This window comes from Lutra lutra, chromosome 7 (genome assembly GCF_902655055.1).
Source record: "Lutra lutra chromosome 7, mLutLut1.2, whole genome shotgun sequence".
Classification (NCBI taxonomy): Eukaryota; Metazoa; Chordata; class Mammalia; order Carnivora; family Mustelidae; genus Lutra; species Lutra lutra.
Genome location: NC_062284.1, coordinates 110,932,146 through 110,957,160, shown reverse-complemented (window position 1 = coordinate 110,957,160; position 25,015 = coordinate 110,932,146). Strand labels below are relative to the sequence as shown.

At 41.5% G+C, this 25,015-nt stretch overlaps 1 protein-coding gene across 11 annotated transcripts in view; it reads right to left on the bottom strand.

The window, feature by feature from the left end:
- Nucleotides 1–25,015, bottom strand: part of SYNE2 (spectrin repeat containing nuclear envelope protein 2) — a 338,449-nt gene that overhangs the window by 71,710 nt on the left and 241,724 nt on the right. For all 11 annotated transcript variants that reach the window (XM_047738768.1, XM_047738772.1, XM_047738776.1 and 8 more), the window contains 18 exons: nt 24,581–24,763; nt 23,444–23,572; nt 22,800–22,921; nt 22,508–22,649; nt 21,040–21,171; nt 19,724–19,876; nt 19,392–19,601; nt 18,159–18,260; nt 17,150–17,269; nt 16,808–17,008; nt 15,117–15,290; nt 13,480–13,611; nt 7,322–7,518; nt 5,778–5,910; nt 4,398–4,580; nt 3,834–3,980; nt 2,406–2,582; nt 704–859 (listed from right to left, as the gene is read on the bottom strand). In XM_047738768.1, coding sequence (XP_047594724.1) covers nt 704–859; nt 2,406–2,582; nt 3,834–3,980; nt 4,398–4,580; nt 5,778–5,910; nt 7,322–7,518; nt 13,480–13,611; nt 15,117–15,290; nt 16,808–17,008; nt 17,150–17,269; nt 18,159–18,260; nt 19,392–19,601; nt 19,724–19,876; nt 21,040–21,171; nt 22,508–22,649; nt 22,800–22,921; nt 23,444–23,572; nt 24,581–24,763 — 2,793 coding nt within the window. The remainder of the gene's footprint in view (nt 1–703; nt 860–2,405; nt 2,583–3,833; nt 3,981–4,397; nt 4,581–5,777; nt 5,911–7,321; nt 7,519–13,479; nt 13,612–15,116; nt 15,291–16,807; nt 17,009–17,149; nt 17,270–18,158; nt 18,261–19,391; nt 19,602–19,723; nt 19,877–21,039; nt 21,172–22,507; nt 22,650–22,799; nt 22,922–23,443; nt 23,573–24,580; nt 24,764–25,015) is intronic.

Sequence of the window (25,015 nt, the reverse complement as noted above, 5' to 3'; positions counted from 1 at the left end):
GCAGTTATAGAGGCAGCATCCCCTGTGCCAGCTATAGTGACAGGGACAGCTGGAGTGTTTTCAGTATGGAGGGACAAAATCCAGGCAGTACTCAAGGAAGATTAACCTACACTCAGGTGAGGGCATCTCAGAGACTAAGTGACCTGGCAAATGACAACGGAGCAAAACAAAGGGCACGGCCAAGAGCTTTAAGCTCAAGTGTGATTTAGACAGTGGTTCCCAGGGTCAAGTGGTCCTGTCAGAACACATTACATAGCAGGTAAAAGAAAATCACTTTCTTCTAAAGAAACAGAATGAAACACTAAAAATAATGGAAACCTTAAGAGTAATTTTGTAAATATTGAGTAAGTTAATAAAAAATACACACACACACACACACACACACACACACACACAAATCAGAAAACATCAAATCAAAATGTCCTCTGAACATTTTCTTTTAGGAGTCACATTCAAGACTTAGGAACAACAATAATGGAAAATACCATCTTCTGCCTGTCATGAAAAAAAATAGCAGCGTGCAATTTTATAAAACCCATGGAGGACTATTTTACATAACAAAGGAAGTACCTGGGGATTTGGAGGAGACCTTCAGAAGTACAGCCGCTTACCCTGGTCCTTGGGGCAGAAGCAGCGACTGAACCACACGGCCACATAACGAGCCCCGCCATGCCGTGTGGACAGGAGCCACGTGCCTTCTCACCTGACAGTCCAGGAGTGTCTTCTGCACTGAGATCACACTTGCAGGTTTTTGTAAAGTTTTTAGTCTCTCCTCTTGGGCCTCTATCCAGTTGTTCAAAATCTGTATTTTGTTCTCATTCTCAGTGATACTTTCCAAAAGTTGTTCCAAATGTTGTATCTGTAAGTTACAAGAAAATAAAATTTTAAACCACATACTTTAAAATGTAAATGTCATGACAGTTATTTTTAATTAAATAATTTTGTTTCTTTTCAGATTCCTCATACTTAGCATAAGATTTCCCAAAACCTTTGGAATGAAGACGCATAAATTAGGAAACAGAATTAAAATGCCCTCTAGCATTTGAATGAAAGCCAGCCTAAGCAACGTGACAATTTTGGAATTCCACAATACCTGTACAAAATAAAAATTGTGTTGGTATATGGTATATACTGGTATGCAGTATTTTTTCATTGCACTATCTACTGATATACTTAAAAAAACTTTCTTTCCCTGGACACTCTTCATTAGAGTGGCTTAAAAATTAAGTCCGTATCAAAAATATCACAATCACTTCAATAAAATAATGACTTTTTACCATCGGTGATTCTTCTCATTTCTATGCTCACAATTTTTATTAGGTTATAGTCACAGGATATGTAAAGTTTTATGTTCCTTTTCCAATATGTCATAGGCACCTGCTCAGTTGGTTATGATATATGCCTTATATTAATTTAAAAGGCTGCCCAATGTTTTATCAAATGGACACAGTATAATCTGATAATTCCTGTATACTTGGGAATTAAGGCATTTTACATTTTTCACCAGTATAAATAATGCTGAACCCTGTGTGTGCATATTTTACCCTTTTTTGAAGGGCTATCCACTTAAGATAAATGTGTAAGAGGTGGCACGGCTAGGTAAAGAAGTAAGATGATTATTATTCCAGTTCTTGAAATTTTCTAAATGCTTTTAAAAAGGGTATGTAAGCCATTATCTGCATGTGAATGGGATAGCTTTGGGCTTTTATCTTTATCTTACTAAATTTTTCTAATTTAATAAATGTATAATGTTACATAATGTTTACTCTGAATGCCTGTTAATTGAAGTTGTAATCTTTCCATGTTGATTTGCTAATTATAAATTTTCTCTTTTGTGATCTGTCTGTTCATGTTCTTCGTCCATTCATGCACTTGAATCTTAATTGTATAAATCCATTTGTATGTATTCTCTACACATAAAGAAGTCAACCAACTGCTACTATCAATTATATATAAATACTGAATAGTCCTCCAAGAATAAGGCTTTCTTAATATTTTTCAGAGTCATGGAATGAAAGTCTACCAAAAGGCCACGTACATTTGTCTCTCTTTTCATAATCTTTTCAAAGCTATCATTGCTTTGCCACTTTTGAACATTTACTTTCACAGAAAATGTCAGAATCTCCAACCGTTGAGCAGTCTCACATAATACTTGACATCTTTTTAAAATTTCTCCTCTTCAGTTGCCTAACTCAATTTCCCACTAAGAAATCTCAAAGAAATAAGAACCATAGGCTCCTAGAGGCACCAACGGAGAATGTCAGAACACAGGCTTCGGAAAAGGGCGATCATAAAGGGGATTATTAGACTTCCCTTGTGAGTTAACCATGAGTATCTTTTTAAATTTTTCAGAAAGCGGTATGTTGCAAAGGCCTGATCACACAAACTGTGACACGTGAGCACACCTTTCTATTTAACGTTCCGTGTACCCGCTGCCATTGGCGGTTCATCTCTCCCAGGTGCTCTGCAAACTCTGTTCTCTCGTAGCGTTTACGCTCTACATCACAGGTGCTTAGCTGAAGTAATGACTGGTTGACAAAGTCAACGATCCACTGTTTATAGTCCATTTCCATCCTGAACTCCTAAAACAAACAACCAAAATTAACCAACCAAAACCTGAACTGAAGTAATTGAACAGGATTCTCCCTCTGGCACACTCTAGGGAGCCCCAAACTCCCATTCGTTCCCCCAGGGGCCCCCGTCTGGAGTTCTGTCCAACCCTTCCCTGAATCCCACCGAATGTCCACTTTGAGCGGAGAGTCTCTTGGAGAATTCCACATGCCGAGGAGGCAGCAGGGAGAAAGCCATGTGGTATGTGCAACTTTGTTAGAGCCTATACTACATAACTGCGGACCCTCCAAAGATGCTACCACTCACTGAAATGAGGATGTTAGCACAGAAAAATAAAACCCTTGCTAACATCACGCTTCGTGACTAAGGAATTCATCCTCCATCTACCAGAGGCTGGATCCACCAGCCTGTGAGGGGTCCGAAGGCAATGACCGGAGTCTTCATTCATCTCCTGTGTTCCTAGTGGCGGACCTGCCTGGCACACAGTAAATGCTCGTGTGTGGCTTGTTCCATGTTAGTTCCATCTACATGAAATCAAACATCATGGAGAAGGCTGCCTTCATGTCTATTTATTGAAGGAAATCAACTTTTCCTTATGTATTCTCTTACGCAAAGAACAATTACTTAATATCTACTGGATGCCAGGTATCGGGCTAGGTGAGCTATTTCGGGGAGGTGAAGGATGGCCTCCGCTCTCCAGAAGCTAAGGCAAGGTGGGGAGACAGACAAGTAACCCGATAATTACAGCACCGCAGAGACACCTAATCCCTGAAAGTCTAGTCATCTGGCAGGGAAGTCAGGAGCAGATTTCCAAATCAGGTGACACCTGAGCAGACTCCTAAAAGGTGACAAAGCATTTCTATGGCTAGATGCGGGGCACGAGAATTCCAGCCCAAAGGAGGAGCACACATGGAAGCACGAGTGGGGAGAACGCCAGACATGGCAGGTTCATTGCTTCCGGCAGTGTCTAAGGTCTTAGCGGGGAATGAAGAAAGAGGAGGCTGGAGAGGTAGAGAAGGGCCAGAGCTAGTTACAAGCCTGCATTCTGCCCTGTGGTGACGGGAGCTACAAGAAAACCAGGCGGCAGAAGAGCAAGTAGGCTAACATTTGCCTTGAATCACCCACCAACCACCCCATTCCTCGCCGCTACAGTTGAGTTTTTTGAAATCTCATCCTACGTGTCTCTTTGTTCTGTCTTTCTCTTCCAACTGACTTGCCTTTTTATTTAATGAAAAGGCTTCTGGCTCTTTTTGTTTAATTACCTTGTACTTCTGAAGCAGATTTTTCACTTGAGGCGCGGAACTCAGCGAGCGCTCCGAGTCTTCACCCGCAATGTGACGCTCTACATTGTTCATCCAGCTGATCATTTCTGTGATTGCTTCGCGAGATGGCAATTTCTCCATCTGAAGCTGCAAGGACAAAGCGATTTCCATTTAATTACCCACCGTTGACAAAAATGAATCAGGGCATCCAGTAAAGAGGCTATCTGGTTTGATAAAAGGTCTCGCTCCACAATTAGGCAGGTGACTCACAAAAACAAACCCAGCATTCAGGCTCGGAATAAGCGACCCCAAAACAATGACGATGACCTTCACATGAAGGAACACAGCGATGCAGATAAACTGGGAAATAAAGTAATTAAGCCTGATTTCTCTTTAAGAAAGATCCCACTGGGGGAGAGGCCAGTAATTAAGACCTATATTCAGTGGAGCCAGTGGAAAAATAGGTGGTGTCAATGAAAATTATTGAGTCAGAGCAATAATTTTAAAGGAGTTGGGAGCTAACAAGTGAACGCTAATTCGAACGCTGCGTCTTTAAACACCTACCTGATGAAGTTTCTCTTGAATATCTGGAAGTTGAGTTATGAGCGTGGTCCACTTCTGTTCCAGCTGTGCTAAAGCGGCTCTCAATGTGGCCGTATCGGCTTCTTTCAGGTGGAGAAGTTGGCTCCCTGTACTTACAACCACGGCCTTCAAGGACGACTTGTCGTCGAGTTCCTTTGAGAACTCCTAGAGGACACGGTTCAAACATTGAGAAATGTTAAGAATTTGAAAACAGCAAAGAATAACAAAGAGTCAGAATACCCAATCTGAGTCCAAAGCGAAATCACGGAACTCAATTCACATCACAAATGTTTGCATATTTATCTATACGTGTATGTTTACACAAAAGCATGTGTGCACATATGCCCTCCTAAGCACACACACACACACACACACACAATTTTTCCTACTAACTGTCAGGCACTGTTCCAGACATTAGACAGATGGATGACAGGGAACAAAAGAGATCCAATTCCTGCTCCTTCAGTGGCTTAATTAATATTAAAAAACAAAAAAACAAAAAACAAATCACTTCAACTTTAAAAGGAACGGCACACAAAGCTCACATGAGATGAATTAAATGCAAGTAATTTTCAACGAAAATATCTGAAATCTTTGTCTTCACAGGTGTTTTCAAGTATATTTTAAAATATTTACATTTTAATACCAAGGTGAGTGATCACTGCTACAAAATATGAAATTGGATTAGAGAGAAAAGAATATGGGAAAGGGAAAACCTTGTATTACAAAACTAATGCTTTCTTTTAAAAAAAAATCTCAAAACCATAGAACATTTTAGTAGAAGTATCAGTTCTGTGTATGAGAATTTAAAACCATGTATTTATTAATTTTAACCTTTATGAGTTAATAATTCTGTTAAGTTTTTTGGGGGGGAGCAGGGAGTTATTTCCTGCCTGTATACAGCATGCCCCATGCCAGAGGAAGTTTCAAATTCATATGTATTTTGTAGGGCCAATTAAAAATCTTTATTGGGGCGCCTGGGTGGCTCAGTTGGTTAAGCGACTGCCTTCAGCTCAGGTCATGATCCTGGAGTCCCAGGATCGAGTCCCGCTTTGGGCTCCCTTCTTGGCAGGGAGTCTGCTTCTCCCTCTGACCCTCCCCCCTCTCATGCTCTCTCTCTCTTAATCTCTCTCAAATAAATAAATAAATAAATAAAATCTTTTAAAAAAAAAACCTACTTTATCATTTTAAATACATAAATGACCAATGTAAACAAATAGCTCTAAGTATGAAGAATGCTATTAGCCCAAGTCTTATCCCTTATCCACAAATGATTATGGAGACCATGACTATCAACCCTGGCCACTTCCCCGATAGTTCTTTCTGACAATAATTATCTGAACATATTCGATTACAACTTACAAAAAACTTGTTTATGTTGCTTCTAATTGTATCCAAGTCCTGAGACACATTGAGGGATTGTTCTTTCCAGTAATTCAGAGTTTGCTGAGAAGATTCCAACCACTTGGTTAACTGATCCGAATCTCTGTTATAACTAACAGGAGCAAAGTGAGAGAGAGAAAGAAAATTAGAAATGTACTCTATGGTGGATATGTATCATCATCCTATTTTCTTCTCATTTTACTGTATGTTTTCCTGTGCCAATCAGCTCTATTATTCAGAAAATAATGTTTTTAAGGATTACACCTTGTTTTACCCCATGCCCCAAATCTAATGCTCCTGGCACCTTCTATGACTGATGACTAATCTATAACAAAATGGGCATTTTTAGAGTCTAAGACATTTTCTTATTACAGCTATGCAAAAATAAACCCATGGATAAGGACAGCAATTACTTTTATTCATTAAATGTTCTCGACAGATTTGTTTATAGTAAAACTATAATCAGCATTTGTGTAAGTTACATAATAAAGTGTTCTTGGCTCCATACCAACATATTTATTGGAGGTGAAGGAAAATATCCAAGCAAAATGCTGCTTTTCTTCTATGTTTTACGCTTTAAACTTTTTTTTTTTTAATTAACATATAATGTATTATTTGTTTCAGGGGTACAGGTCTGTGATTCATCAGTCTTACACACAGCACTCCCCACAGCACACACCCTCCCCAATGCCCATCCCCCAGCCACCCCATCCCACCCAACCCCTCCCCTCCAGCAACCCTCCGTTTGTTTCCTGAGATTAAGAGTCTCTAATGGACTGTCTCCCTCTCTGGTTTCACCTTGTTTCATTTTTTCCTCCCTCCCGCTATGAACCTCTGTCTTATTTCTCAAATTCCTCATACCAGTGAGATCATATTATAACGGTCTTTCTCTGAGGGATTTATTTTGCTCAGCACAATACCCTCTAGTTCTATCCACATCCTTGAAAATGGCAAGATTTCATTTTTGATGGCTGCATGATACTTTTTGTGTGTGTGTGTATAAAATATACACCACATCTTCTTTATCCATTCATCTGTGGTCGGACATCTAGCAAGCTTTAAACTCTTAACTAAATTAAGATAGTTCCCTGTGAGTCAGGGATGAGGAGATTGAAATGTTTAACGTTCTTTACCCTCCTCAAGGAGTTCAAGGTTAGGTCCACTAAACAAAATTCTCCGAAGAACTCTGAAGACTTTTTGAAATTTTTCTGTTAGCTGAAATTAATATTTTTTAATTTAAAAACTTTGGGAGGCAAATAGGGAAGAGTGACATGGTATAAAGGCAACGTGTATAACTTTAGAACATAATTCCTAGTTTTCACAGAGCTGATTATATATTATCCTGAGTCTAGCAAACCAACCTCAAAGACCCCAGATCCCACTGAGCCCAGAAGAGGGACCCAAGAGCTTTAGACTGCTGACAAATAACCTTGTAACAGGGAGATGGCATGTAAAATCTGGATCCCTCTGAGGTCTTTCTCCAAGTGGAAATCTGAGTGTAATCCATCCCTAAGAAAACACACCTGAGTAGATGCTTGAGAAGTGTTTGTAGTCTGTGTAGTTCATGGTCAATTTTTTTGTTTAGGGCCAACCACTGCTCTTCTAGCTTCGCAATCTGGCCCTCTAGTTCGGGACAACTCACGGAGGCCACCAGTTGTTTGCCTTCATTCAGAGTCTGGTAAAGTCGGGCATGCTTTTCATCGATGTTTCTTTTAATTTGCTTAAAAAAAAAAAAAAGGTAAAGTCAGAGAATGAATTATTGAAAAATGAAGCCAGTCAACCTATTCACAAATACTTCATTAAAAACCTCCAGAAGGGGCGCCTGGGTGGCTCAGTGGGTTAAGCCTCTGCCTTCAGCTCAGGTCCTGATCTCAGGTCCTGGGATCAAGTCCCGCATTGGGCTCTCTACTCAGCAGGGAGCCTGCTTCCTCCTCTCTCTGCCTACTTGTGATGTCTCTCTGTCAAATAAATAAATAAAATCTTAAAAAAACAAAACAAAACAAAACAAAACCAAAAAACCTCCAGTAGAGGCTACTGAAGAAAGAGTAACAACACTCTCCCAACCCTTAAGACTCTTGCCATGTGGCTGAAGAAACAGGACTCAGGTTTTATCGATCATCTTTCATGATGAGAGTGTCTAATACACTTCTGTGGCACATGTCTTCTGTTCTAGAGACTTACACATACAAACAGAAAACAAAAATTCACAGCTTTAGACCGAAGAGTTAACTTGTCCACCTAAAAGCAAAAACCAAGCTGGTAGTCTACAGGGCACTTCAGCTTGTGGACAATTTTTGTGTGACCTGAAGATGATCTTTGAAAATCAGGAAATTTAATATAGAAATCAGGATTTCCTTGACTCTGAGAAAAGTGGGAGGTCAAGCAACTGGGGTGTGGATTTTCACGTGGCACAGACAGGCTGGAACTGGGCAGCCGTGCCTCCTTCAGAAGCGCCTCCTCTCTTCCACACTCTCCTGTGGCAGTTCCCCCCTTCCCCACCCCCAGCCAGCCTCCAAATTTCTGTGCCCCCGCCTGGCCCGGGTAAGCACTTTACATCGCAACTAGGTTTGAAGGGGATAAAAAAAATTTTCTTTATCATTGCTTAGGTCCAAAGACTAGGGAAAAATTCATTTCTAGAGTCTTCTAAATGGAAGGATTCAACAGGGAAAAAAGGAAGAGGACTTTAGAAAAATTAAAAAGAGTACATCACTAATCCAACTTCATGAAAAGAAAATCTTTAAAATTGCAATACAATGACCCCCTGAAGAGAAGTCTGTCTGAAAGCAATTATCTCGCACTGCTGGGTTCAGCTAATGACACTTACCTGACAGCTATTTAAATTTCGGCTTAAAAAAGTTCTGATCAAAATATTACTTTTGCTATTTTCCAATTAACTTAAGACTTTCAAAAATTACTAAAAAATTCTACTTGTAATGCCCTTTCCACCACTCCTATCCATAACCCTTTCTTCCCACCTGATCCTATAGGTGTAAATAAAACTTCCAACATTTGTTAAAAAAAAGTCCTGGGCTCCTGGCTGGCTGGGTCAGAAGAGTGTGCGAATCCTGATCTCGGGGTCATGAGGTTAAGCCCCACATTGGATATAGAGATTGCTTAAAAATAAATACAGCATCCTTTCCTGATTAAAATTCTTTAGAGTGTAGGGATAAAGGAACATTCCTCAAATTCATAAAAACCATCCATGAAAAGCCCATAGTGAATATCATTCTCGACAGAGAAAAGCTGAGAGCCTTTTCCCCTATGATCAGGAACAGGACAAGGATGCCCACTCTTGCCACTCTTGTTTAACATAGTACTAGAAGTCCCAGCAACAGCAATCAGACAACAAAAAGAAATACAAGGTATTCAAATTGGCAAAGAAAAAGTCAAACTCTCTCTCTTTGTAGGTATGGTACTTTATGTGGAAAACCCAAAAAACTCGACCCCCGAATTACTAGAACTCATACAGCAATTCAGTAATGTGGCAGGATACAAAATCAATGCACAGAAATCAGTTGCTTTCCTATACACTAACAATGCAACTGTAGAAAGAGAAATTAGGGAATCGATTCCATTTATAATAGCACCAAAAATCATAAGATACCATGGGATAAACCTAACCAAAGAGATAAAGGATCTATACTCAAGAAACTATACAGAATATGTATGAAAGAAACTGAAGACACAAAAAGATGCAAAAACATTCCATGCTCATGGATCAGAAGAATAAACATTGTTAAAATGTCTATGCTGCTCAGAGCAACCTATACTTTCAACGCTACCCTGATCAAAATACCAATGGCATTTTTCAAAGTGCTGGAACAAACAACCCTAAAATTGTATGGAACCAGAAAGACCCTGAATCACCAAGGAAATGTTGAAAGACAAAAACAAAGCTGGGGGTACCATGTTGCTTGATTTCAAGCTGTATTACAATCCTGTAATAATCAAGACAGTACGGTACTGGCACAAAAACAGACACACAGACCAAAGGAACAGAACAGACCCTCAACTCTATGGTCAACTAATCTTTGACAAAGCAGGAAAAAATAACTAATGGAAAAAAGTTTCTTCAATAAATGGTGCTGGGAAAATTGGACAGCTATGTGTAGAAGAATAAAACTCGACCATTCTCTTACACCATACACAAAGATAAACTCTAAATGGATGAAAGACCTGAATGTGAGACAGAAATCCATCAAAATCCTCGAGGAGAATGTAGGCAGTAAGTTCTTCGACATCGGCCACAGCAACTTCTTTTAAGATATGTCTCCAAAGACAAGCGAAACAAAAACAAAAATGAACTTTTGGGACTTCACCAAGATCAAAAGCTTCTGCACAGCAAAGGAAACAGTCAACAAAACAAGAGGCAACCCACGGAATGGGAGAAGGTATTTGCAAATGACACTACAGATAAAGGGCTGGTATCCAAGATCTAGAAAGAACTTTTCAGACTCAACACCACAAAACACAAATAATCAAGTCAAAAAGTGGGCAGAATACAGGAACAGATACTTCTCCAAAGATGACATATGAATGACGAACAGACATATGAAAAAAATGTTCCACATCATTAGCCATCAGGGAAATTCAAATCAAAACCACACTGAGATACCACCTTACACCAGTTAGAATGGCCAAAAATTGGTAAGGCAAGAAACAACAAATGTTGGAGAGGATGTGGAGAAAGGGGAACTCTCTTACACTGTTGGTGGGAATCCAAGTTGGTGCAACCACTTTGTTAAACAATGTAGAGGTTCCTCAAAAAGTTAAAAATAGAGCTACCCTATAACTCAGCAATTGCATGACTGGGTATTTACCATAAAGATACAGATATAGTGAAAAGAAGGGCCATATGCACCCGTTGTTCTTAGCAGCAATGTCCACAATAGCCAAACTGGAAGGAGCTGAGATGCCCCTCAACAGACAAATGGATAAAGAAGACATGGTCCATACATACAATGGAGTATTACTCAGCCATCAGAAAGGATGAATACCCACCATTTGCATCGACATGGATGGAAATGGAGGGGATTATGCTAAATGAAATAAGTCAAGCACAGAGAGTCAATTATCATATGTTTTCACTTATTTGTGGAACATAAGAACAGCACAAAGGACATGAGGAGAAGAGAAAAATGAAGGGAGGGAAATCAGAGTGGGAGACAAACCATGAGACACCAAGGACTCCAGGAAACAAACTGAGGATTTCAGAGGGAGGAGGGTGGTGAAGGGATGAGTGAGCCTGCTGGTGGGTCTTAAGGAGAGCATGGATTGCATGGAGCACTGGGTGTTATATGCAAATAGTGAATCATGGAACCCTACATCAAAAACTAATGATGTACTATAGGGTGACTAACACAACATTAAAAAAAATTAAAAATTTTTAAAAATCTTAAAAACAACAAAAAAGTTCTAATTTTCTTTTTTTTTTTTTTTTAAGATTTTATTTATTTGACAGACAGAGATCACAAGTAGGCCGAGAGGCAGGTAGAGAGAGAGGAGGAAAGCAGGCTCCCTGCTGAACAGAGAGCCCCATGTGGGGCTCAATCCCAGGACCCTGGGACCATGACCCAAGCTGAAGGCAGAGGCTTTAACCACTGAGCCACCCAGGCACCCCAAAGTTCTAATTTTCCAAGCCCTTAGTGCAAGACCTTCATCTTTAGAGTATCTCTGAGAAGTTTGTTTTGTTTTTTTAAAGAAGATTTTACTTATTCCTTTGAGAGAGCGAGAAAGCACAAGCAGGGGGAGTGGCAGGCAGGAGAGGAAGAAGCAGGCTCCCCGGTAACAGGGAGCCTGACAAGGGGATCCATCCCAGGACTCTGGGATCATAACCTGAGCAGAAGGCAGATGCTTAACTGACTGAGCCACCCAGGCACCCCTAGTGTAGCTCTGAGAAGTTTTAGTTATGCCATTTTATACACAGGAGTCAGACTGCGATGGCTACTCAGCCCGTAAGGTGCAGAGACAGCATTTAACAACTCCAGAGGCCACAAAGGCACCATGGTTCATGGCCTACTGATGTCCACTGATCAAGATAGATACAAATCTCTCCATGACGCAGAGGACCGAGAATGACGTAAAGAAATCTGTAAGTGAGATGGGCTTGACAAGACATCAGCCTTTTAGGCCTGGCAAATTTATTTAAAAGTATTAGAACGAGGGGCACCTGGGTGGCTCAGTGGGTTAAAGCCTCTGCCTTCAGCTCAGGTCGTGATCCCAGGGTCCTGGGATCGAGCCCCACATCGGGCTCTCTGCTCAGCGGGGAGCCTGCTTCCTCCTCTCTCTGACTGTCTCTCTGCCTGTTGTAATCTCGGTCTGTCAAATAAATAAATAAAATCTTAAAAAAAAAAAAGTATTAGAACGATTTCATTTAAAAGATATCTAAATTTAACAGAATCACAGGTTGCAATTTATTTATTTTAAAGATTTTATTTATTTATTTAACAGAGAGAGATCACCAGTAGGTCAAGAAGGGGGGGGGCAGGCCCCCTGCTGAGCAGAGAGCCCCATGTGGGGCTTGATCCCAGGACCCTGGGATCATGACCTGAGCTGAAGGCAGAGGCTTTAACCCACTGAGCCACCCAGGTGCCCCTCACAGGTTGCAATTTAAGGGACACGATCACTTCTGGGGAAATCATCAGTCTTCTACGAGGTTTAAAATGCTGTTTTCCCCTGCATTCTCTCAGCTGTTCAGTGGGTATGTCCGCATTCGGAGGCTAACAAAGAATTAAGCAGCAGCTTCCTGCCCCCAGAGGATTCAGATTTATCTCAGTGTTACGCTTAATATAATGACATGGCAAAGAGATCAACTGTCCCTTTCCAGGCACCTAGTCAGCATGACTACAGCGTCACTGCCTCTGGAAGATGTTCCTTCCAAGAGTTGAAATGCTTCTGAGGAAGGGCAGGGTCCTGCAAGTATTTCATGCATTTTCTATCCCAGAGTCTACTCAGGCAACACACCTGCTTTTGAAGTTCTGAAGTGGACATCTGACCGCCACCTCCAGTCACACAGCTCAGATGCTGATGACATATATTCCACAGTTAGAACTAAGTGATTTAAGTTTTCTGTTGAGAAGACTTAAAACTCATTTTTACCTTGGTCGTGATCTCAGTGCCACTCGAAAGCCGTTTTAAGGTGCTCTCTTTTCTATGGCATCTAGATTGGAGGCACAGAGACTTTGATGATAATACTACTAAATGTTGCCCAAGAAAAATTTTGTTTGAAGTCCTTTTAGAATGCTGGTGGCAGGGAACAGATTATTGCCTCTTTCACGGGCTGTGTCCCAAAAGGGCTTCACTGAAGAAAACCTAATATAGGTTTAGAGGCCCCTGCTCTAGAAAGCTCTTTCTGTACCTTAACTTGTTTCCATACCCACTGACATCCACCTGCTGAGACAGGGAGAACCAGCCCGATTACCTACATTCCATAGATAAAGAAAGAGAGACTTGGAGACAAAAGGGTGACACAGGGACAGACGAGAGCCAGGACTCAAACCCAGGACCTCCACCCCAAGGCAGACCCGAGGCTACACGGAGCAGCCCGAAACCCAATCCGCAGTTTCCCAGTGTAGGTCTAACAGTGAACGGTGTGATGCACTTCAATTCAAACCACTCACCTCCAAAGGTGAGTGATTTGGTCAAAGCAAAAGAAAACACCAAGTGATGGGAGCAAAATTACCTGGTAAAATGAAATCCTTTCTGCTAATCTTTCCTCTGTCTCTTCCACCAAACTCACAGAGGGCAACGTAGATACCAGGATTTCCAGATCCTTTTCAAGAGATGTATAGTTTTCATCAAATTCTTCCCATTTCTAGAGAATCAAGAATGTAATGTCAGTGGGAGTCCTTTTCTAGAGTAGTTCCAGACAATGGCCAAATTAATCTTAAGAATAAAAATGAACTCGGAGGGATGCCTGGGTGGCTCAGTTGGTTAAGCCGCCGCCTTCGGCTCAGGTCATGATCCCAGCATCCTGGGATCGAGTCCCACATCGGGCTCCTTGCTCAGCGGGAGCCTGATTCTCCATCTGCCTCTGCCTGCCACTCCGTCTGCCTGTGCTCACTCTGACAAATACATAAATAAAATCTTTAAAAAAAAAAAAAAAACTCAGAGACCATACAAAATTAAAACACAGATTCCAGGGGTTTCTGAGAGATATAAGCCACCCTTACAAGAGCTCAAGGTCTAATGCAAAACCATTCCATTGTCTTTGTGGAGATGGTTTCAAAAAATCCAGCTGGCATATTTTATGCTTGTCTCATCAAACTGAGTAGGGACAAGTATAATTAAGTTAAAGGGATACTCTAGGCATACACTCCTCTGTGAAGACTTCAGAGCTGGAAGAGAGCCTTTCGCTTACTTGGAAAGGAAAGGGCTGACTTCTCAACAGAGGCTCCTGTAAGCTTGCATCCTCCCTCCCTGCTCCAACCCCCAGCCCACTGAACATTACCGACTGTGCTGCTAAGAGCGTAATTCCACTGTGGGGGGAATGTGGGCTTACACTTCATCAGGGGAGGACTATCTTCTTAGCCCAAGTCTTGCCTTATCCTAGTTCTCTCTGTGTCTACAGAGGCCCACCACCAGGATCTCAGCACACTAGACAGCTGACTTATAGACACTAAGTATTACCTGTTGGAAAAATAACCCCCTTATTAATTCTCTTATTTACTGAAGTAGTGGGTCACCCTGCTATCAAGGGCATTCTTTGGGCTCAGAAGGTCTTTTTTTAATACCATGAGATATTGCTATAAACATCAATTTGACAAACTAGCCAGAATATTTACTTCATTAGCATAAAATAACATTATCACATAATAAAGCTGGATAGTCCCTTGCTTTATGGTTATTTCCTTAAAGGGCTAGCATCCACTGTGTTTAAGAAGTTAAAGGTGAAAACCTTAAAACTGAGAGAGAACTTCATGCAAACAATTTTCTTCTGTGAACTGGGATAAGACTATCAGGAGTGCACTTCAGCCTGTCCTCTTCAGGGAAGTGCTATTTTGCAACCACTGACTAAGCTTCATGTGGAAGACTTCATTCGGGATGTTAAAGTGCTCTCAATTTTGTTTATTTGCACACAAACCTAGAAGGTGGGAAGATGCTGTGTCATTCCCTAATTTATGTATGAGAAATATTTCACTCAGGGAGTAGTAGTCAGAGCTAGAACAGGCTTCCACACTCCTCATTGTTAGTTCCCACTTAATGCCAGCTTAATGATAAATAGATGTTTCTGGACACTGGGAGGCGGTAGTCAAATATCTGGGCTTATGTACAAATATCCAGGCTTATGTACAAAGTTTATGTAACCCAAATAAACACCTGTAGCAAACTCTGCAGCTTTATTCCACACTGGTGTGACTTTTCCTCCAGTAATTTAACTTCTTTTATTTGTTCTGCCCCAAACATCTCTTTCTTTTGCAATAAAGAAGGAAGCATTTTATTGGTGTATGTTCGGATCAACAGCACGTCAGCAACAAGCTTCCGGAAAAAAAGCTGTAAAATGAACAGGTTTTAAGATTTATTTCTGCACTGTGAGAACTTACAGACCAAATTACTTCCACCTTTTATACAGTTATATTTGCTTTTTAATCCCAAATCCCATGACAGCCATGTAGAGTGAAACATGTAAGGAAAGAAAAAAGAAAATTGTGTACCCTTTAGTCGTTAGTGGCATTTCAACAAATCATGAAGAAACATCATCGTAGGGAACATTTTCCACCAAACGGTCCACGTAAAAGGGCAAACATTATTAGTCAATTTCAATTTCCCAGTGAGATCGTCCTAAATCCGTTACTCTGAGTTTTAAGAAACTTTACAGAAACGTAGGTATGTGGCTAATGTATTTCAAGACAAGAAAATGGAGAGATAGATGTGTGAGCCTGAGGAGCCCACACACGGAATAGCCAGAGGTTCCTACACTACAGCTTGATTTTCTATTTAATGAAATGGACAAATAAAGGGAATTTGTTGACAAGGTCTTTTGGGATCCTGGGATGTAAAAACTCCCAGATTAATACTTTAAGAACCTTTACAGAGGAAGGCTTTCCTTCACATGGTTGTCCTCCACTTATAGTCAGCTGCCCCTTCTAATTGGAGGAACTTACGTGAATTCCATCTATTTCTTTGAAGAAGATACAGTGAAGGTTTAGAATAGCATCCAGCGTAAGTCCCAACACACTGTAAATATTCACAATATTCTCCTTTCTCCCTCCATTCTTTTTTTTTTTTTTTTAGATTTTATTTATTTGACAGACAGAGATCACAAGTAGGCAGAGAGGAAGGCAGAGAGAGAGGAGGAAGCAGGCTCCCCGCTGAGCAGAGAGCCCGATGCGGGACTCGATCCCAGGACACTGGGATCATGACCTGAGCTGAAGGCAGAGGCTTTAACCCGCTGAGCCACCCAGGCGCCCCTCTCCCTCCATTCTTTATAGAATATTTACCTCTGAAGTTCTTAGACTAAGGTCTACTTGTCACAAGCCTAGACTTCTTTAGGCAGGAAGTTACATTTTTTACATCACCACTTACATTATTACAGGTGTTTAATTCGTGATCATGAGGTTTCTGTTTAATAAAATGAGTGGAAAACTGAAAGATTTATTGTAGCTTTACCCTAGGTATACATTTCTGTACTGAGGTACAGATATTTCTTGTGGTCTCAGTTCTCAGGAAAGCCTTCCCTAATTTCCTGAATTCAATTTCTCCTCTTAAATGCTCTGAAGGCACATATCTCAATTTTAATTTTAAATCTATTTAAAGGACTCCTTCATAAATATGCCTTCTCTTTCAACCAAAAGTTCCAGGAATGTAAGGAACAGTGTCTGTTTCCATTCAATCATATTCTAAGAGGTTAGCAGGGTTCCTCATGTACTGGGAACCCTCTAAGAGATGTCTGTCAAAACGACGAGTCAATGAACGAATGAACAATGGATATTTCACCAAGGAAGAAAATGGATGCTAAGTCAGAACGACTTAAAAGTCTATGAAAAGGTAATCTGACCCGTGCGTCTTACCTTGTGATTCTGTATTTGAGCCTGTAAGGCAGCTTTACTCTTGATTTGCTGTAAGTGGTCGTGCGCAAGCTTTTCCTTGCCGATGTCCACGAGTTCTGCCATGCCTCGCAACAAGGCATCTTGCTGGCTCTCCGTGATGAAAGGGCTGCTCAGTTCCGTGTACCTGGCTCTCAGGATTCCCCACATACTGTCAAGTAAATCCTGAAAAGAAAAAGCGTCTTTATCCAGTCACAAAAATAATCCAAATGAGAGAATAATCTAAATTCCCTTCATGGAAGAAGAAAGTCTTCCTCCTTATAATCACAGTAACTCCCTGATTGAATGTTTTCCACTCAGACACACCTCTAATTTGTAGACCTCTTGCAATAAAACGTAAGGTAAACGAAGCCTCTCCCCTTCGTCTCTTAGCTTTGCCACTCGGCTCTCGGAGTTCCGCAGCTCCACTGTGCACGCATCTGCCTTCTAAAGTGAGAGACGACACAGAAAGGTAAAATCCTTTAATGAGTCAGAGAGGTACATATATTCATTTTTAAAGAATTAAACAGCACAGACAAAAAAAAAAAATCAGGGAAACATGAAAGTCCCGCTTCTCTTCCCTCACCTCCTGCTTCTGCCAAAGAGCCCCAGTTGATGATCTGATCCCAGCCCGTCTGGCGCTCACCCCAGCAGAGGCATCCGTGCCCACCCTCACACTCGCTGATGCACCCATCCTCTGGCGTCCTCACCCAGCAGCTTCTGAGGTGCTCTTCTCGTCAGCATGAACACCTGACTCCTTTTAACCGGACGCAAAGTAGGCCACTAGAAGCCCCCCCACCCCCTGCTGCTTTTGTAACCATCTGCTCTTAATGGCTTTGGGGCTGTGTAAGGGTTTTTGATTCAGGCAGTGCTACCTGGTTCATCCTTGAGTATTTATATACATACTTATTTCTTTGCACTTGTCTTCCTTAGGATAAGCCCAGTCCAACGCCTAGAGCGGTGTCTGAACACAGTAGGTGCTCAATGAACACTTGCTAAGTGAATGAATGAAGTGAAACTGCTGTTGGTGCATAACCCAGTGACCCTGAGAATCTGGACGGATCGCCGCCCCTCCCGAGAGAAGGAGGGGTCTCCTTTCCCAACACCCTCACCGACACGGCACAAACTTACATTTTTGCCCAGTTGGGAGGGGACAATGGTCTTGTGTTGGTTTAATTTACTCTTTTAACTTACTGGTTCAACATAAATCGTTTTCATTTTTATCTATTTACTTAAGCCTTGCCACTGCTCACAAAAGAGGTGGTTTAGAGGACAGCTTCCGCACAAAACTCTTCATTCCTGGGGTAGATCTGTTTAACTATTTTGACTTGATTACCTGAAGCTGTTCATCAATACTCTGGCCACTAATTTCATTCAAAGACTGTTGTAAAGATGTTTTGTATTTACTAAGTTGATCGTAGAGTCGCTTTATTTCATTCTGCATAGGAAGATAAATTCAGGGTAAACAATGAGAATCTCATTTCGGCTTTCAGTACCTTTTCTTAAAATTTACTTGTCCTTTAATATTTGTGCTACCAGGAGTTTCAAACATGGACCAAAATAGAGGACTCCCTGTGTCACCATCACCTGGCTTTAACTATCACTGACTTGTAGCCGGTGGTCTCTGCTCTGTCCCCTCCCCTGAGCTTTCCTGACTGTACCTGATCTCCCTCCCCTCGGATTATTTTGAAACAAATCACAGATATTTTATTTCATCAGTGTAAGTGTATCTTTAAAAGATTCTTCCCTTTAAAAATACTACAGATCAAAAATAATTCCTTAGTACTATTAACTGTCAGAACGGGTTCACATTTCTCTAATTGCCTGTGATTTTTCTTTTTGGTTTGTTTGAATTGGAATCTAAATGAGGTCTGATAAGCTGAAATGGGCTAACAGTAGCAGGCTCCCCAAGCACCTCTTTTTTGTTCCTGGGATTTTGGGTGGGATCGTGGAAAAACTAGGTCTTTTCTCCTACACAGCTTCCCACCATCTGGATGGGGCTGACTGCCCTCCCACTGTGCTGCTCCAAACACTCTTTTTTCCTTGGGTCTCTATACTTGGATTCTAGAGGCCTCATCAGACTGAGGTTTGATTTTATGGGCGAGACCCCTTCGTAAGTGGTGTTGTGTTTCACTTCTTTTACTCTAGTTAGGAAGCTACTAAAATCGTCTGTCTGCCTCAAGTCTCCCCTTCAATCCACAAAAGACAACAGCCAGATGAATCTACCTGAAACACACACAGACTGTCCTTTCTTTGCTCAAAAACTTTAATGGCTCCCTGGTATCTAGAATCCTCCCGTATGACGCTCATTAACAGCTAAGTGTAAGACAGGAAAGAAGCTGTGTTAGGGTCGACCGAACAAATTCATACCACAGTTCTGGGAAGGACCTCGCTTTCAAATAAACAGTCTCCAACCACGTGCAGCAGAACTAACCTAGAAACCCTCAGAGAGAGACCGTCTCTCCGCTTTCCTCAACAATCCCTATTCACAAATGCCACCAAGAATGATGGAATTAATGGAAATTAACCTAAAACAGTGCCAAAGAAAGCCAAGCGCCTAGCTCCGTACCTGGTAACTGCGGTTATAGTCCAGGCCAGCTTTCAGGGACTTGCTTTTAGCAGCGGCTGTGACCTGGGTGTGTTCCAGGTAGACTTGGAGGTTGTTAAAACATTCAAGAAACAAACTGGTGTTCCTCCCGGGCCAGGTCATGGCTTTCACAAGGTCATTCTTTTTGTCACCCATAGCTAAGTAAAGTTTTTTCAACTCAAGAGCCAGTGTCTGCGAAGAGAGGAAGGAAAACACAGGGAATGGACTCTGACCTTAAGAGGCTTCTGCTTGGGCTTAAATGGTGGGCTGCCTGCAGCAATGGCCAGCACCTGGGCTTGCTGGAAATTCCCTACCTCGTAGTGCACCTGCTGCACACAGACATCCCCTCTGAAGAGCCCAGGTGTCTGCAGTGTCTCCTCCACACTGCCAAGGCACTGACTGAGGGTCAGAAAGAGCTCAAATAACTTTTTATCCAAATTTATGTATGTTTCTTCTGTCAGGTTTTCCTGAATCAGGAGGAAAAAAAGAAAAAGTAAAATCATTAGGATTCCTTGCCTTCCTACGCCTGAATTTTCCCTGATTTCTGTTGAAGATTACAAGTTACACTTTTATTTAAGATTTTTAAAAAATTTATTCAACAGAGATCAGAAGTAGGCAGAGAGGCAGGCAGAGAGAGAGAGGAAGGGAAGCAGGCTCCCCACTGAGCAGAGAGCCCGATGTGGGGCTCGATCCCAGGACCCTGGGATCATGAGCTGAGCTGAAGGCAGAGGCTTTAACCCACTGAGCCACCCAGGTGCCCCACAAGTTACACTGTTTTAAATGTGGTTGTTTTGAACACTTCCTGAAGTAGGTAGAAGAACAAATAAATAAAATGAAGATGAAGAAGTATGACTCCAAAGGGGGGGACCTAGGGTGGTGCCATGGTGCCCTGGTGAGTTTGGGAGCCACAGATCTCCTTATGTTTTAGCATAAGTTGCTGCAGCCACCTCTTTTTCTTAACTCAGGATCACCATGAATTCTTGACCAATTACAAGTAATTTAGGCGCAAGCCAAATCTCTAATGAGCCCCATTTGGGCTCTGTTCCCTACCGTCTTCTCTGGCGGACACCACACATGACCCAGCATACCATTTCAACATTCAATCTAGTCAAGGTTGGAAATCTTGTCAATACTCCCTTTCTTCCTCCCTCCTTCCAATCACAGAGCACCGCTGCAGACAATACTAATCAACAATGATCCTTGTTGGGGGCACCTGGGGGGCACAGTCGGTTAAGCATCCACTTGATTTGGCCTCAGGTCATGATCTCAGAGTCCTGGGACTGAGCCCCATGTCGGGCTCTGTGTTCAGCACAGAGTCTGCTTGTCCCTCCCCCACTCTCTTTCTCTATCACTAAAATAAATAAATATATCTTAAAAAACAGAACAAAACAAAAATACAATGCTGCTTGTTCCTGGCAATCCTGGACGTAGGTTCAGAAGCCTTTGTACACAATGCTCTAGGCAGCCACTACCAAATGTGAGCTGGCAAGAGATTCTATATGCAATTCTAGGATCCACTCCATTATGAGTCTACTGTTTATTCAATAAAGACAATTCTGACTAACTCACAGCGTCCCATTTCCCTTCTTTTATACAGCCATGAGGAAAATACATAATGTGACGTCGCTACCTGGATCTGCAGATTACTGGCTTCTTGACGCAGGTCTTCTAGCTGTGTGGTGTATGTTTTCAATTCTTCAGTTGTTGGGTATCTAAAGTTATAAACACTCACACTGGGCAGAGCACTCATATTTGTGGCAACCTATATGAAAAAGGGAAGCCTTGTTACAATTTGAGATCCTGGTGATGTTAACGGAAAACAGCAAAATGGCCTTCACGTGTTACCGTTACATCAGGCTTTCTGTTACCCTGTCACCTGTCAGACAAAAACAGTTAAATCCTAAATATTGTGGATAGGTTTGAAAGGTCATGAAAAGCTTTACTTAAGACACTTGAGGATCCATTTAGGTATCAAAATGGGGGGAAATAAAGCATCACTTGAAAAACGGAGTACAATCATTAATCTTTCAATTGAGTAGCAATACCCCTCACGTGATGAGGTGAGCTGTTTCTCTTCCCATTTATGGGTAGGCCCCCGGTATAGAGCCAACTCTTGGAATACAGCACAGTCACCTCCAGGGACAGATCTGCCTCCTGAATTATTACTGAGAAGTTAAATAAGTATTAAAAATGCGCTGCAATTTTAGCAGAAAGATTCAGACTGGAACATGAGTAAGGACAAAGCTCAGGGTGAGGCAGTACCTGACTCTGCTTGGGGGAAAGAACTCTTGAGGACGTTCTACTTTGGAAAGAGAACCACATACATGTTACGGTGTGTATGACAAGGAGAAACCAAGACTGAAGCCCCACCAGTGAGTTTAATTCAACATTAACAAGGTACAGAAGGTTCTCGGCAGAATACAGCTGAAAAGTTCCCACCAGACTGGAGAACTGGGAAAAAGACTGGTAACATCTGCCTGGGCAGCGTGAGTGCAAAACTGAAGGCAGAAGAGCTTGACTGCTGTGAGCAACAGTGCTTTTCTGCTCATGGGCTCCCTGGTTAGACAGAAATCCAGCCGCAGCTGGAGTGGTATGAATAAAACTGGCCGAGGCAGTAAGAGAGCGTGCTGGTGGAATGCAGGTACCGCTGGCAACAGGGGCTGGCACAACAGAATGCAAATTAGCTCTTGATAAAGGGATGACAGTAATACAGCGCTGTGTTGTTTTTAAAGTGTTTTTTTAAAACTTCTATTATTCATTCCTTTATTCATTTAACATATTGAAACTGCGACTTGATAATGTGAACCAGGCGGGCATACCACCCAATGTGGAACACGGACAAAGCAACAGGCACACAGGACACTAAGAGCCGTGATTAGGGAAGCTCAGGGTGCCAGAGAAGCATGAAGGAGTGGCCTTTACTGCAGATTTCCAGGAGGGCGAAAAGGGTGAGTCAAATAAAAAATGCACTTGAATTCTTCGCTTTCTGAAAATAAAGGACTACGTAAAGCAGAACGGAGATGTGTATGTGATGAATGTTTGTTGCATTTTCAAAGATTAACGTGCTTATTAGTTACACTGTGTAGGCATGTACTGACCTGAGGCCGCACCTGCTTAGGTAGCGGGAGGCCGAGTTTTGATGAGAGTTCGTGATGTAAATATTGCCACTTATCCCCACTTTGTCCCTGAGCTGACGAGACAGAGTCTGGAGCATCATTTTCGGGGTTTGAGGCCCAAACGCTGTTAAAGAAAAATAAAAGGTGAAAAGGATCATCAACATACAGAAATTTTATTACATTCAGCCATGTTTTACAAGGGATTTAAAAAGAAATGCTCTTAACTCTCCCACCCATAAAACGAGCTGAACGTCCAACTCTAAAAATGTTTTACCTTTTAGATGACTGCTGAGTTCTATCTTTATCAGATTGGCAATGCTGGGGCCACATTTTCTTGGCATTATTTTCGATGAGTTTGATGAAATCTTTCTGTTCCACTGGTTTTAACTCCAGAACCTATAATTGAGGGAGATTCAAATGGTCCAAAGTTTTCCATTAGTGGCCAGTGGTTTCTTCTGTTGAGATCTCATTCTGAGCCACTTCCTCAATTATTATTTACTACTTCCTTTTCTTGCTTGCTTATTCTCATTAACTTTTACTTCTCAAAAACCTACTTAAAATGTTCACAGAATGACCAAATATATATACAATATACGTTACACACATGGAAAATTCCCTAAAGTATGTCAACACATTTTGAAACAATAGGGAGATGTTACAGTTACAGAAGCAAGTTCACCTTGAAGGTATTTGCTTAGTTTGAAATAAGGTGCAAGTTAATGAAGGAACAAAGAGCCCCCACCTGCAGAAGACAAAAGCAAAGCAGCTCATACCGCACACGCTCAACACGCAGGAACACCTGGATACCACACTTTCCATCCAGGCACATAAGAAAACACCCCAATGGCAGTTTGGTACTTAGTTCAAAGGGAGAGTCCATGCAGAAAGCTTTATTCCTATCCTTCTATCTGCAATTACCTGTTGCTGCTGGAAATCTCTTTGTCTGCCGAACTGTGGCCTTTCGGTTACAATAGATTCAAATGCAGAAAGGTTATCTGGTTGGAAATCGTTTTGATGCTCTGAAGGTCTCTTTAGAATGGCAGAATGCTGCAAAAAATTTTATGATGTTGGAGCATTTAAAAAAAAAAGACCCACTTTATTTCAGTTCTAATAATGAGACTACATGATGGACAAGTTTTATATAAAGTAAGTGACTGTATTTTGGTATTTACTGTAATTATATGCTATGATTTCATGTACTTATTTCAAAACAACTGCAAAAAACCATTGTATTTGATGATGCAGTCCTCCTGTTTCCTCAGTGTAATTCATCCAATGAATTACTAAAAGCCAGGAAATGTATTGCTATTCTGTTTTAAGAACAAAGTAAAAAAAAAAAACAAACAAAAGATAGTTATGCTTATGCATTCAAATTTCCCTTATGTCCAGAACTTTTGTTTAAAAACAGAGAACACACGAGGATGAACGGGGAACTATGAAGCCTGTGTATATCCAGCCAATCTTATTTCTGTGACTGTAAGTCCTCTGAGTAGGAACCACCATCTCCTAAGTACAGACACAAATCTCATATAGTAAGACCCTACTCATAGATGCATATCTGTATTTATAAACACAGATGTCTTTTCAAAGCCACAAGAACACTGTAACTGTAGGATACTTTGATCAGTATATATATTTGCAAATGAATAAAGAGAAGGACCCCGGAAACACATTTGATATTCCTGATATCAAATCTTAATCTTGTTAAGAGCTTTGTTTTCCAGTCAACCGGAATCACAAATTTTCTTTAAAACTTATCTTTCTTTTATGAAGAAGGCTTCCACTGCCTTGTTACTAGCAAGAACCATCCATCCAATCAAACCAACCCAAACCAAACCTACACTGTCACCAACAGCAGCCCAGGTAGGAAAACCACAAGGTAAAATGGGATCAGGAACAAGAGTCAACATGGCCACCCCTTCTAGCTTTAAGAGGCTCCATCTTCCGTACTCCGTGGAATTCTTCAGTAGCCATTTCACCACCTCTGCCAGACTCCTTCCTGGTAGCTCTCCCGTATCATCCACCCCCACACGTCTGCACGTGGCCGTGTTTTACCTGGTCTTCGCTGTGTTTCTCCTGAAGCATGATCTGGACTTTTTCCAAATTGCACTTCACAGTCCTTAGTTTCACAGACAGAGCTTCGGCCTCCTGCTGAGTGGCCCCACTTTCTCCCGGCCCTCGATCTTTGCAGCTTTCCAGCAGGGAGGCGACCTTGTGCTCGATCTCTGTTAGCATGGCCTAGGAAACACAGTCACTGGAGTGTTCATGGTTTTGGTCTTGAACAAGCATTACACTCTAAAATGAGCTAGATTCCCTCTGTCTACCTAGTATATGTAATAAGTCTCAGTACCACGGATTAGAAGGGGCCTTAGGAAAACAACAACCATTTCCACGTAATTCTTGAGCTTTCGGATGGGGGTACAACCAAACCAACCCCAAACCGCAGATGTCACCCTCCAAAATAATCTAAAATAAGTGACTCTATAATCC